The sequence below is a fragment of the Thermobia domestica genome, chromosome 15 (assembly GCF_964235325.1).
Source record: "Thermobia domestica chromosome 15, izTheDome1.hap1.1, whole genome shotgun sequence".
NCBI lineage: Eukaryota > Metazoa > Arthropoda > Insecta > Zygentoma > Lepismatidae > Thermobia > Thermobia domestica.
The window spans coordinates 39,368,813-39,384,501 of record NC_137468.1 but is presented as its reverse complement, the minus strand read 5'-3'; the positions used below and the strand labels follow the sequence as shown (position 1 = coordinate 39,384,501).

General features: G+C 33.7%; 1 protein-coding gene across 1 annotated transcript in view; it reads right to left on the bottom strand.

The window, feature by feature from the left end:
* Window positions 1–1,459: 1,459 nt before the first annotated feature.
* Window positions 1,460–15,689, bottom strand: part of LOC145670982 (neprilysin-1-like) — an 89,865-nt gene continuing 75,635 nt past the window's right edge. The window contains exons 16-19 of the mRNA XM_081739610.1: window positions 14,834–14,901; window positions 12,387–12,544; window positions 6,222–6,383; window positions 1,460–3,062 (exon numbers count right to left, since the gene is read on the bottom strand). Coding sequence (XP_081595736.1) covers window positions 2,886–3,062; window positions 6,222–6,383; window positions 12,387–12,544; window positions 14,834–14,901 — 565 coding nt within the window. The 3' untranslated portion in view covers window positions 1,460–2,885. The remainder of the gene's footprint in view (window positions 3,063–6,221; window positions 6,384–12,386; window positions 12,545–14,833; window positions 14,902–15,689) is intronic.

Genomic DNA, 15,689 nt, shown 5'->3' with positions numbered 1-15,689 from the left:
TCAGGTTACAAAAATTTGAAAAACTCAATGTAGTAGCAAAATAGTGTATTTTAAGAAAATTATGGAAAGAAAGACTAGAAATGAAGAAAAATAGACAGAACTTAAAATGTTCGTTACTGAATTCTCTATGTCTGTGTGTGTGTGTGTGTTATTTGCGATTTTTTTCAATTTTGAGTCCTCCATTCGATAGAGCATCAAAAACTATCTGAAAAAGTACTAGGATTTTCGCGTCACTCTTACCGTTTCCGAGATATTGGCCCAAAAATGGCCGATTTCGGGAGATTTAAGGAACCACATCTCGGAAACCGTAAGTCATAGAAATACGATATTTTGGGAATCTTTACGAGAAAGAGAAGAAGGTACGGATAAAAAGATTTATTTTTACATGTAGGAACAATGATAGTTATCCTTCCCGCTCCATCTCTCCACCCTTTTTAAGTTCGTTCTGGCAGTGCTCTTGGAGCATTCTCAACTGGTTTATAACTTAAGCTTAAATAAAATAGAACGAGTACTTATGAATTGAAATCTGATAAGAAATACTGAGAGCCATGAATCTTTACGTTTAGTGTTTTAGTGTAATGTTGTGCTTAGTGTTATTTAGTATAAAGTTGTCAAGGGGAAACAACAAGTTTTGATTAAATTTGAAACGAAACAGAAAATAAGAGATAAAAATAAGATAACTTTTGAAACACACAGGCGAGGAAACAAACAGAATGCATCAATGTCAAGGTGAGAATGACCGAAACAAACTTATTTTTAGTTCCTTTTATTAATCATTTTATCTTTTCAGCTTGTGTATCTTTTCAGGTGGTGTTCTTGTGTCTCTATGCATTTTGTATAAAGAAATAAAGGGCATGACGTAATATTTTACGTCTTATGCTAAAAAAGAAGAGAATAATAAATTAAACCTAACCTCACCCTAATTAGGCTAAATTATAAACAGAGAAGAGGATAGAATTGTGCAAAAAGAAAAAAGTTAGTAGAGAAAGAACAAAGGTCAAAAAAGGCAATTGAGTCTGTTATTTAATAAGATCATATGAAATGGCAAAGGAAGGGGGAAGTGGAGACAGAAAATGAAAAAAAAAGAAAGAAAAAGAAAAAATACCACTTAAACTATACCGTCAGAGATATTTTGTAATGTAGTGACTGGGTTGTGCAACCACAACAGAAAGTAGTAGTACAGACCAAATTTCTCAGTAGTATACAATATAACAGCTATTTACGCTATCTATTTTAATGAAGATTTGCTGTATAATATATAATACAGTATATATATGCAAGATACAAAAAAGTGACGCGACGTCTCTCGTCATTGAAGGTTAGAATTAAGAATTAAGATATAGTTGAATGTACCTCTTTATACCTTTGTTAAACATATCTAATAAACGTTTCTTGACATGGGCCATTATTTTGATGGGTTAACGATGGTATGAAAAGAAACACAATATATGTATATGTATTGAAAATATTTTATTATTCACTCTTCTTATATAAAAATAGTTCCATTTTCATTATAACTATAATTAGATACATATATTTTAATTTAACTACCTAGGTACAAATATATATACTTACGTATATATATGCTCCGTTTGGACATGTTATACTTTAATTAATAATCTAACATTTCGTATTGAATTGTTGACAACACTTCATCTACTAAAGATGGAATGTTATTAATTAAACTTTCCAGGTACAAAAGAAAATGAATAATTGGAAGCAAGCTTTTTCTAGAATTATCAATAAATATAAGACCATAAAAGATCAGATTTGTTGAATTTGGAAATTGACAATTTTTTTTTATTTTCACTGAAATATGACATTCAATTTTGAGACATATATGTCCCGATGTACCTTAACGGTAATACTGAACTTAGAGAAAAAAAAAGACAAAATATAAAAAGTACAAATGTGCCCCTTGTACATCAAAGGGTTAACTGAACCATAATATATACACAAATGCAAAAATATATTTATACTTGTAGTTAAGTATGAAATGATTCCATTGTATTAACAATTGTTAACAATAATATAAAAATAATGATGATGTTTTAGATAACACATAGTTTATATATTGAAAAAGAATCTTATGGAGATATTTAACATAGAAAATAGAATACTTTTGGATTTTTTCAGTTCCGATTTGTTTCTGAAAGCAATAGAAATTAAACAAAACAAATCGGAGAGGAAAATCGAAAGAATTATGTCTTTTCGTACGCTCAATTTGTTTGATTGTTTTACCGTAAACAAGACAATACAAAAAAGGAAAAGAATACATTAACTTCTTATGTTCCAGATATTAATCTAAAAGATATTACTAGCTTATTATAAATTCATATTATATTTTAAACATTTTTTTTGTATAAATCACTTTATTTAATAGAGGGAATATTAATTTAATCTTATTTTGAAATTATATCTTTTTTTGGAAGTAATAATTTTACCGACATTATATACCTTGTGAATGATATACTATATGTGTTTCCACTACTACATATACAAATATGAAGGCATGAAGCAGTACTTGTACATTACTCAGGAATATTGCAGGTTTTAAAGAAACATTCCAAAAATGTTTTAAACTATAAGGGAACATATCTTACTATATTAATTGAATATTATTGTTTCTTCTTTGAAATCTGCCAATAGGTTTGAATTTTTTGAAAGACGAAGGGAATCTTGGAACATTTTTTTTTAAATATAATAATCTCTAGCTGTACTTGATTGCCTAATATAACTATTTGTTTATTAGACTAGAAACTCTTACGTTCTGTGTCCATTATCTTCGAACTCTTTACTGTTAAGTTTCACTAAATAGTAGATAGGATCTCAAAAATAAGATTGATCTTAATTTTATGCATGTATGTACATAACACAAGAAATTGCTACCAAATTACACATTTGTCTGGAGGATTCATGTTTGAGTACAGTGGACAATTCCACGCTCTTGCAAACTCCTCGGAATTTGATACTGTTCCCCACACGCGAAATTGATGAGGACTGTGAGGATCTGATAACACTTCCTGCAATAATGATTCCTTTGTGTTCGCCTCACACCAAACCTAACAGAATATGTAAGAAGATTATTAGCTATCATAGATGAAAAACAACAACAAATCAGTTAAAAATAAAAATGCATTCAAGATCAGGGAACCAAAAAAAAATGTAATTTTAAGTTTAAAAAAATGGATTAAAGCTTTTGTGAACAATTGAGGAGAACATAATAACTAAAAATATTTGTAAAGATGTTCGGATATATAGTTTTCGTTACAAATAAGCAATAAATCACACCAACTATTTCCAGCATGTAAACAATGCCCCGATGTTAATAGATGTGAGAGCTGTTTATTTCTGCGCAAAAAGCATCACAGTATATTTTAGATGGATGATGAAAAGTTTAGACAGGAATCTTTATACACAAGTGTAAATTTAAAAAAATAAAAGTAGTTATTCTTTCCGCAATAGATGTTAGATAATAAAAGATATCCTTTTACGTGTGCATAAATTTGAGTTCAGTAATAACTGAAATAAGAATTAATTAAGTATAGCGAGACGAATGAAACCTTACTTGACCGAATCCAATTAAGTTATTTTTTACCAAATTTTCCCTTCTACACCTTTTTAAGTAAGTTCGCAAAACATACAACAATACGAAACCAATTTTCCATCAATGTTAAAAGAAAGAAACAAATTGGCTCCCTGATATTAAATTAGTACCAAAATAACTTTTTAGAGTAGTAAATAAGGATAGATATAAGATAGCATAAGTAGAAGATACGTGTAAAATACATTACTTATTATTGAATTCAAAATATCCTGCGATTTTCCAACTTTATGTTCAGCTCTTATAAAGTAATCTTTGTATAAAATCTTATATGTATATTTTTTGTTTTATTTAGGTTACGTCAATATACGAGGGTAATTTAACTCGAACTGGCAACACTACTACGATTCGAGTGTCGTGTGGGCAGTATACAAATGACGAATGATGTGTATTCCGTGAATATGTACGAGTCAGCTCAATGCTGCTGCTGTCCCATATTACGGTGTGTGTGGCGAGTAGATATTGTTAAAGTGATTGTTGTGTGAAATACCGCCCTAGCGCAATGTTCACACGTGCAGAACAGCGTGTGTTTATGAAATTCCAGGTGGCACGAGGACAAAATGCTAGGAAGATTCACAGAGGATAAGTAGAGACCTGTGGTGAAGCTGCTCTACCGTATCTGACAGTGGCGAGATAGGTTGTAGCATTTCAGGCGGGACGATAGTCAACAGACAAAATGCACGGTGGAGGGCATATGCGAACGGCTACGGACGAAATTCATCTTGCAAGACTACGGACACTACTTGACGGTGATTGGCGCTAGACTTGTAGTGAATTGGCGCAGAAGCTGAACATTTCTTCTGGAACAGTGTTCCTAACATGCTAACACAAGGTTTTGGCATGTGGAAAATTGTAGCCAGATGGGTACCCTATGCTCTGATCGAGGTTCAAAAGTGGCATATGTGGGAATGTGGGTGCCAACACCTTCAACGTTACAATGAGGAAGGTGATGATTTCTTGCACCGCATTATTGCAAGTAACGAAATGTGGGGAAGGTCCTACGAGCCTGAATTGAAACGTCAGTTGAGTGAATGGTGCCACCCAGAATCTCCACTACCGATCAAGCTTAGACAAGAGCCAGCAAACGTGAAGGTGATGGTAATGTCATATGACCACGAAGGCATTATCCTGTGACACCAAGTTCCACCGGGCGTTACTGTCAATGCTGCATACTATGTTTTATACCTCAGTGACCATTTGTGACCAGCATTCGGCGCAAATGTCCACACCTCCTGGAGTCTGGACCAATTCTCATACACGACAATGCCAGATTCCATACCGCGAATCCAGTACAGACTCTGTTACGACGATGGGGTTGGGAGGTACTGGAGCACCCACCATACTCCCCGGATATGAGCCTCTGCAATTTTGATCTTTTCCAAAAATGAAATAACCTTTCAGGGATAAACATTTCAGAGGCATTCCCAGCATTGTTCGTGCCTTAAGGCGCACTGTCAACACTCTATCACAAAGTGGGGCTTTGATAGGTATTCAATGGTTACCAGACATCTGGCGAAGGATTCAACAGGCTGGAGGAGACTACATCGAAGGACTGTAAGCTTCTTGAGTTGAGTGATTTACTACATTCCATTTCATAGCTATGTTGCCACTTCGAGTTAAATGACCCTCGTATATAATATAATGTAACTATAATATAGAAACTATGTACATAACAAGCGATAATATCGTTGTGATCTAACTAAAACAAAATAAAATTGTTATACATAAAGATCTTACACAAATATTACTTCATGAAAGCTGAACAATAAGTTCTCTTGATGAAGCTAGTGACAAACTAAGGGAACTACCGCAGGAAGCAAGAAATATAATAAAAGATGCAATGTTAAATTACAAAAGAAAGTTTTTAATATAAAAAATAATTTAAATTTATGTTATTACTTTCACCACATTCACACCAATGCAATACTTGAAGATTTCCCAGCTCTCACCAAGTTAACTTTATGGTGGACAAATACTGTGTGCGTGTGTTTTCGAGGGGTTCTCCCATTTTCTCCCACTTTCTTAATTCCACCATTCCATTCATTTCTCTTCATCACCGTCTCCTTTAGCCTACCCGACATAACCCTGGGACGTAAAACTTAAAAGATTTCATTTACAATACTTGAAGATTATTTGAATCCATATTTTATTAGAACATTAATATCGTTGGAAAAAAAAATAAAATTTATATATAATAACATTGAAAACAAGGATAAATTGTCCAGAGAGTCTCAGTAGCTTTTGACATACACATAATGAAAATCAATTTCAACTCAAAACGAAAAGGAAAAATTTAATATATAGCTGACACTCGTTAATTCGAACTTCGTTAATTCGAAATATTGGATAATTCAAAGAACAATTTATTCCCCCTGGAAACTGTATTGAAATCAATAATTAAAAAAAAAAATCATGGATAAATTCACTTTTGAATTTCCTGTTTAGATAATTTGAAGTAATTATACTACAAGAACTTTTAGTATCGGACAGATTGCAAACAAAAAATATGCAGTTTGAACTGGCTTCCAGTCATCAGAGGAAGCCGTAGAGAAGAACAACACAAAAACACAATCCATCTGATTAATATAATAGAATTTGTGACAATGGGCAAACTTACCATACCAAATCCTAAAAAGAATAATTGTTCTGGAGTATAAGGCAAACCAGGTAACCTTGGCTCTGGTCCGTGTTTCTCTAAGTACTTTCGATACGCTTTAAAAGCTTCTCTCAAACCACCATTATCTGCTATGTTTTCCCCTTGAGTTGTGTGACCATTCACCTTAGAAACAAGTAGAAAAACATTTAGTGAAATTGTGTTGATTAATCATCATAATGACAATTATGAATGTTTAATATAAAATACTATTTCTTTGTCCCTATTTCAAAATACGACTGTATGGAAGATAACGTCAACCATACAGAATTATACACAATGCTGTCAACTAGTTTAATTTTAAAGTATTTCGATTAGTGGCTTCACTTCACTGATACGTATTTTTAAGATATGTTTATATACTCATCAGAAGACGTATTCTTATACTAAAATTAATAGTTGTAAACAAGGAAAAGACCCTTAAGCTATGAAACAAAAACATTTGTATGAAATAAACTTTGTTAAAACCTTATAATACTTACAGTTCCCTAAATGTCATATGGGTAATAAGAGTGAACATCTAAGAGGAACGAAACACGTCGGACACGATGGAATTTTTGCAGGGCGTATGGAATCCTAGTGAAGGAGACCATTGAGTAGATCTAGAAATGAAATCTTTAAATTTTACGTTCCAGGGTTATTGCCGGTTAGGCTAAAGGAAACGGCGATGATGAGAAATGAATGAAATAGTGGAATGAAGAAAGTGGGCGGAAACGAGAGAACCGCGAGGAAACCCACGCACGCGGTGTTTGTCCACCAAGAAGTTTACTTGGCGTGAGCTGGGATCGAACAGGGACCCCAACCACCAGAGGTGAACCCTCTACCACTGAGCCATCGCGGCCCCTGTGTACAGGTCTAGAAAATGTGATTAGATAATTCAAGATTTGTAGAGAGGTGTGTTTCATCTTAATACATAATTTCTGGTAACTGGTTTGGCTTGATACAGGATGATGAAGTTCTTTTCTGTGCCGATAAAGTTTCGAGTATCTTACATCAGAACTGGTGAACTTGTTTGTTACCCAATAAATGCATGAAACTCTTGTTCTCTGAAAAGTTTGGATGACTATGAAATTCAGTCCTGTAGCTACAGTAAATTGTAAATGATCAATGATGAATTTAAGGAAAGTTCGATTACATCAGACTTATAAAATTGAAGCCGCGCATTCCATAACAGCACAAGCCCACATTTTGCCACTACATGAGTTATATATATATCATTGTAATCATCAAACTGAGCTCTATCATTGGCCATTCAAAACAGCATAGGTTCCCGTATCTTCCACATGTTACTGACGTGTTGAGTTTCATTATCACACAAGTCCATGGACCTGTGTTGTTCTGGAAAGCAAACAGCCGACACGAGTTTAGCGTGCCTTGGTTCACATTGAGCTAATTAAACGTAAGCAGGATGTTATATACACACCTCATGATTGGATAAAAATCATAAAATGCATCAAAAAATATTAATGTGGTTAAAGTGGAACAAGGTATGACTAAAGATTTCAAGGCTGGTTTCTCTAAAATTAAAGAACCGTCTCCACTTACTAAACAACAGGAAAAATGGAAAGTGACATTTTATAAAATTATTAAATACAGATCAAAGACCATAACTGCAAGCAAGACATCAAGCGGCTTAGCTACATAAACATTCATGATGACAGGAAGAGCAAAAGTTGATGAGGAAAACTTGGACAGAGAGAGCATATAGAGCTGAAATTCCCCTGAAAGCTGGTAGAGCCAGGGATATTGAAAAATACCTGTCCTCAATTTTACCTGCAAAGCAATCTTACTTTCAGAGACTTCTGGACCAGTACGGTAAAGATCAGACACCCAGGTTGAGGAATCAGGAAGTGAAGTATGGGATTTTAATTAAGTAAAGGAAAGATATGAATAAACTAAATGTATTGTTTGTTGTATTACATTATTGTGAAAATAGAGACCGTGTTTATGCACAGTGACTGTTTATTGTTTCATTTCCAGACATTGTTACTTAAACATCAGTATATTCCATTTCCAAATCAGAGTTATAGTATCTAAAACCAATATAACAGACTAATGAGTTCCACAATAACACAAGTTCAGTATTTTTCATTATTTTATTGTAGACAAATTACTTGTAATACTCGTTATTTTAATACTTAGTGACATTTGTTATTCAGCAAAATATAAGTATGAAGAAAATCTGATTTCCAAGTTCACATTTCCAAAAAATATTAAGTTTTTATCGATTTTTTTCAATATTTCTTCAGCTATACTTGTTTAGTTATGGAAGTCACGGCTTCAATTTCTCTCGTTATCCTAGTGACACATTTAGTTGGCCATACATAGACAAAGTGTCGACATGGCTGGAAGTTCGCAATAGGAAAAATATGTTGGCCCATTATTCTCAATTCCAGTTACCTCAACCATAAGGTATATTCAACCACTATAGGTAAAAGGTTCGAAATTCGATTGGTTAAAGTTTAAGTCCCGAGCTACAGCATACGACTACAGTTTAAGGTGGAATCCGAACTATCTTGAGGGTTCAAATTTCAAGGCTCTCCCACCAGGAATCGAATCTGGGATCCCATGCACGGAAGACGCGCGCAAGACCAACAGGAAGAGCTGTTGGAAAATACAAATTACAGGTAATGTTTGTTGAATCCATGTTGGAAAATGAATTGGAAAGGTAATGCTGGTCAAAACTGCTAATTTCAACGTAGGATCAATGTTGACAGTTGGTTATCCTACCTTTACCCAAAGTTGTCGTAACCGTTTGTGCTGCTAAGATATCTGATGATCCTGAGATCTTTATTCTGGGCAAGAAAGAGGGAAATGGGCATATCTACAGGACTATAGAATCCTGAATCAGTCTTTGAATATATATATATTTTCCAGATCAACTGACAAATATTTTTTCAATGTTTAAGTTTAATATCCGAAGGCATGTTATGGGTACTTTCAAGGTCTCCAAGGAATAATCTAGCAACCTACAGGCGTATACAAATTATTAGACTCATGCTCGAAAAATGCAAAGTTGATGTTGCAGTCCTAATTTCGGAGTTCTAAAACATGTAATTTAATGGTTAAACCACCAATATAGGATTCTTCATTTGTTTACTGTACAGTTGCAGTGGTAATATCACCGTTGAGCAGCAGATGCATTGGTGGATGGGAGGGATTTCTGAAAATAGTATTTGAGTTGTAGACAGCTATTGTTTTTTCTATCAATGCGTTACAATTTGAAGTATTGTGGTTGCAGTCCTAAGCAGTTACGACATTCAAAGCGTTCAACAATTCGAATGGGTCCGTTTCAAGTAATATTGACGTGTTTTGTGAATTAATCTTTTAATCTGTGAAGTCATGTAATCGTGGCAGAATGGGAAAAGCCAGAGATCTTTCTCCGCGGAAAGTGGAAGTTATCAAAACACTTATGGCGGAAGGAGGATATACACAACGACAAATTGCTGGTAGAGTTGGGGAAGGGCAAAAATCTGTTAGTAAAATCACCGTTGCAATGAGCTTGAAGCAAATGTATAAGTAAAATAGGGTTGGAAAGTGTGGGCAAAGACCAAAGCTATCGCTAAGAGGCATCAGAAAACTAAAAAGACTGGCTCTGGGAAACAGAAACGCAACTTCTAGAGACTTAAGCATTAAAATGGCTGAGTATGGTGTGGACATTTCGCCTGAAAATGTTCGAAGAATTCTTTATGCTGAGGGAATAAAAGCACTCAGGCCAAGAATGAAAGCAAAAACTACCCCAAGCATAGCAAAGAAGCGCTTCGAATGGGTACGAGGCCTAGAACATTGGACTGCTGATGATTGGAGAATAGTGTGTTTCAGTGATGAATTATGTGTCTTCGTGTCTGATGAATGTTCACAATATGTGTGACGTTGACCTGGGGAGGAATTCAAGTTGGAATGCCTCCAACAAACCGTGAAGCATCCTACTTCAGTCATGGTCTGGGGTGTGATGCCTATCTTCGAGCCTGGGAAACTGTATGTAGAAGAGGGAACAATGAAGAGGGAACAATCAAGAAGAACTGCTTCCTCAAACTGCAGTCTGGTTTGATGACGCACAATTCATCTTTATGCATGATTGAGTCTCATGCCACCGGGACAAAACTGTGACAAAATTATTCGAGAACAACGAAATTAGTGTTCTTCCGTGGTCGGGCAATAGTCCTGATATGAACCCGATTGAAAACCCTTGGAGTTTCATGAAGGAAAAGCTAAAGAAGCATATTACAACCAAACATCAACTGATCAGGGGGATCAACAGTCTGTGGTATCATGATACTGAATTGAATTCAAAATGTGCTAAATGCGTACACAGTATGCCACAAAGGATAGAAGACTTAGTAAAGAATAAAGTATTTCATACGAAATATTAATCTTTGCGTGAGAGATTATTCAGTTTTCGATTTCATTTTTTGTTTCTAATTTGGATATACACACTGTATGGTAATTACATTTGAATGTCACGTACACATTTGTTTTATTGACATTGAAAAGCATGTGCAATGACCACAAGAAATTAGAACAGAGTTACAGAGCAGTAATTTGGACTAAGTTCAAACGCGTTTTCTGACGTAATATTGTAAGAACAGTAAAATATTCAGAAACTGAATGTTGAGTCTAATAATTTGAACACGTCTATAGAAGAAAGATCTTTACTATGTTGTAACAACGCTAATTTTTAAGCTATCATTGGTAATAGTGGTTTTTCTCTAAGATGACTTCCAAACGGCGACTCCTGGCCCTTGGCTCTGTACTGACTAATCATATTTGTCCTATGTTTAGTCTGCGAGACTAAAAAGTCCGCTAACAACATATATAACATACAACGTACACATATAAGGCAAAATGTTAAAAAGGTTTGGGAAATTTTCGTACTCCACCAAGATGGGACTGGACTACTGTAGCAGAATTAAAAGACAAATTAAGAAAATGTTATCCACAGAATACGTTTTCCATTTTATCCAATGAATTAATAAGTACATTTTCTGTGAGTGATAGCTTTTTTTTCTTGTGTTACAGTAAAATTAAAAGAAATATTTTCATTTTTTTTTTAAAAAGTATCTAAAGTTCTCTATAATATTTATTTATTCACTTCTTATATTTTGACTCTATCTTTGGTCTTGTCCACAAAATCATAGTTGGGATTAAAAAATAGAAAAGTAAAGTGTAAAAACTGCGAAATAAAAGAGTTTATAACAAATGAAATGTATATAATAATTACGGTATGGATGAAGATTCGATACATGTATACTAATCAGTAGCTAAAGACAAGTGATAAACGTATCTTAAAATGATATCTGAAGCAAACTAACTATATATTTATATATACATCAATTACTACTTTATTTCACTTTTAAAAAATTGTAAGAAACTTTGTTAAGATCACATAGCAATTCACTCAAAAGATTTACAAAATTTCAAGTAAATAATGAACGTTTATATCATCATCAGATAGACATTGAATGTATATGTTTCTACTGTAACATTTTATGGAAAGTGTTCTATTTAATATCTATCTCTCTATCTATCTATCTAAGCGAAAATGTTATATGATGGTTTGCTCTCCGGGGCCTCCTTCAGCCGCTATGAGGAATCAAAGTTTCACAATGTGGCAACGTCGCAGATTAACTTGGAACCATTAGCATCACTCTACAAATACATCAAGCAGTTAAATCGATTGCTACACTAATAAGGGATGCTAGTGTCAATCTATATCGACTTTAGCTGTCATCTGGAAAGAATCGATGCAACTATTTGATAGATTAGTAGATGTACTCTATGGTTCTTTATTTGCGACGTTGCCACATAGAGCAATTCGTGTCTCCAGACAAGGATCAGAAAAGTATACAAATAAATATATATATTGCTTTACTATGACTTGTAGAATAGTGCTCTGTGGTCCGTGGGCGCCATTTTTAGAACATCCTATATATATAACACTTCATTATCATGTTAAGAATTGATGCTCTTATCATCAGTTACGGACTTGTGAACAAGATCACAAATAATCAGTAGACAAAAATACACCAAGAAGTAAGTATTACAAAGAATTAAAAGGAGAGGTTGTTTTATGATTTACATATCGTCATGTAAGATGAATACAGTGATAGAAATATTTTCCCTTCTTACCGTCATTAAATCCATTTGTCCTTCAACAAAATCAAATAATTCAGGTACTCTATAGTTGCTATATTGGTGTATAAAGCATTCTGCCTTTTCGAGATATGTTTGCAAAGTGCTGTTAGACCACCATTGTGCAAGGTTTCCATATTTATCACTCTGTCGTCCTGAAAAATACAGTTTTGAAACAGCAAATTTATGTAATTCGTAAGTAATAATATTCAATTCACAAATAGCTTAAATTAAATGAACATCAAATAATATATAAGGATCTTATATCTCTCGAAATTTACACATTTAGAATCTCTAACGAAATACACCTTAACCTTTTCGATTATTAATGGATTGTCTTCAGATGAGAGATAAGAAGGAACTAGCAAACAATATACAAAACATTTCATGTCATTTGTCTTTACGAGCAACGAGACTCGTTGTAATATGTTACAATACACCCTATCACAAAATATTTTATTACAACGAAGTTTTATTGAAATTAAGACATTATAAATTAGTAAGTTACTTCCAAGGATCTTATAAAATAGAAAATCTGCCCTTACAACAAAATCTTGAAGCCATACGTCACAGTTTCGCTACCCCTACTCTGCCCACTCCGCCCAATAGGATCGCAATGTTTTGAGTCAACAATCATGGCGGAAACGAAAATAACCAATCAGACGATGGCAGAAACGAAAGTAGCCAATCAGACGTGCCGATGCTCGGTTGTTTTTTTGGCTTCATCGATTTAATAGGATAAAGATACATATGGGAAGATCCTCTATTTATAACATCCTTGGTTACTTCATATTGTTATAAAAATACTGCTAGAGAAAGTTGTAGTTGTTTTAATTCGACCTATTATTTGTTATGAAATTAATAATTTGTTTATATTATTAGCAAATTATTAATTATTGCTCTCGGTGAAGTGCACATAGCGCCTCCAATACCTTTTCATAACAACATGATGACGTGCGTGTTAATGAAATTAATAAGCTAAAACAAAGAGCTCGCCCTCTTTTTGAGGATACAGTGGAGAAACTAAAAACTTAAATTGAAACCCTGTTTTTATTGCAGATTCGAATCTTTTTTGTGAAAAGATAAGTAAATTTTATTCATTTTTTTTTTTCGATTCGTGATAGATGGAGCTGTAATCAGGGAAACTAGTTTCACTAAGGGTTTTTTTTTTTTAATTGGGAACTTCCACGTTTCATTCCAGAATAAATCAGCGATAAATAGTACTAATCTCTTATTAAACTATTTTTTCGACTCATAACAGGTGACATGGAAATTTACTCTGCATTTGGCATGAATTCAGGTAATTCAAATGTGGCTGTGCAATTAGATGCAGCGTGTGGTGGTAATCGTAGTTGTCTACCAAGCATATTATCAGTTGCATCTCTCCGTAGTCATGAAACTAAGCAAAACTAGTTCAGAAACAACAAATGGACATAATTCAAAACAATGAAGCAACTCAACGAATGTAGCAAAAAAATATCCAATTGAATGTAGTGTCAGTAGCACCCAAAATGTAAAATAAAATACACTTCAAAAGTAATAAAAAAAATAAATCGACTGAAGTGACTGATAAATAAAGTTCTTGATTAACAATTAAATTGATATCTTTCTCAATTAAACAAGTGACTATATAAAATAGAAAAAAAAATATATCGGATAACCTTGAAAGGTACCATAGTTGTGTACCTCGGAAAGAAGCAGTCGAAAAAATGCTTGGTACTCAACTACGATTACCACTGCATGCTGCACCTAATTGCATTGCTACGTTTAAATTATCTGAATTTACGAAGAATACAGAGCAATGTTCCACGTCACCCATCACGACTCGAGATAATGTTTAAGACAAAAGATTGGTAGAGTTTATCGCAAATTTATTCTGGAATGAAATGTGGTGGCTCCGAATTAATGAAACTTTAGTGAAACTACCTTTCATTGATTACAGCGCCATCTATCACGAATCAAAAAAAGTTTCAAATAAAACTTACTTATCTTTCCAGTAGAATGGATCGGAATTCCCATTAAAAATGGGGGTTCCCATTTAAGTTTTCAAAGTTAGCTCCACGTCATCTCTAGGAAGATAAGGGGCAGCTAATTTTATCACAGGTGGATTTCCTCCTCTGAAATACTAACTTTTTATTTCGGACATTTTTTTTGTCCAATGCTTATTTCTCCGGATATTTTGCAGTCTAAGCTTAAAAAAACTCTCTCTCTCTCTCACACACACACACATTGATAGATATATAGATAGATAGATGGATATATATATATATATATATATATATATATATATATATATATATATATATATATATATGTGTGTGTGTGTGTGTGTCCAGAAGAATTATAGTTGCCCTACATATCCATTTATTCTTTTATTACTAAGGTTTTACTGTGAACTGTTAAAGGAAAGCATCGAAATATGTTTATGCAATAATTGTGCTTACCCATATCATCAAATCCATGTGTTATTTCATGACCAATTACAACACCTATGCTCCCGTAATTGAGGGCTCTAAAATGGTAAAACGTAACATTAATCATTACTCCAAAATAGTGATGGTCTGATTATAAACTTAATTGGTAACGTAATTGGAAACTTTAGTTCATTAGACTACCGATTAAATAGTTCTAGGTATGATTTATACTTTATATAAGCTAAACATTTATTTATTTATGATCTTTAATTTAACCGTATAGCGGAGCATCTGAGGCTTGGGATGATTCCTCGCTTTAGTGCATTGTAACATTGTAACATAGTTCTATAGTTAAAATTCATTTTCAATTTCAAAGAGCTTTATGGTTCGTGAAATATACCAATTTCGGTTTAGTTATTATTAAACCTTTTTCTTTAGTTGTCTACATGAAGCAACCCGAAGGAAAAGAGTGAAGCGGACCTCTGTTTAAGAATTTACAAAATAAAACCAATAAATAACTGAAAAGATAATAGCCATTATGCGTAATTATCAGTTGATGGGTTTTCTCGGAATTTCCTCCCTTTTCTTACGCTATTCTTATATAATTTGTCTTCGTCTTCTTGTAGTCTACATGATATATTCGAGGAGAAATAAACCAAACGTTCAGTTCAATTTATTGCTTTGGTCCTCGGATCATAGTTTCTTCTTGCAACATGTTCATCACACTGTTACTTCAGTTTCTTCCTGATATCTGTTACTCCTGTCAAGTTCATGATATACACAGATAATTCTTTTTTCCACTCTGCAGGTTATTCATAGCTTATAAACACTTCGCTGTGTATTATATACAAGATGAATGTCTGAAGTAGTTTCCACTTCTCCGAAC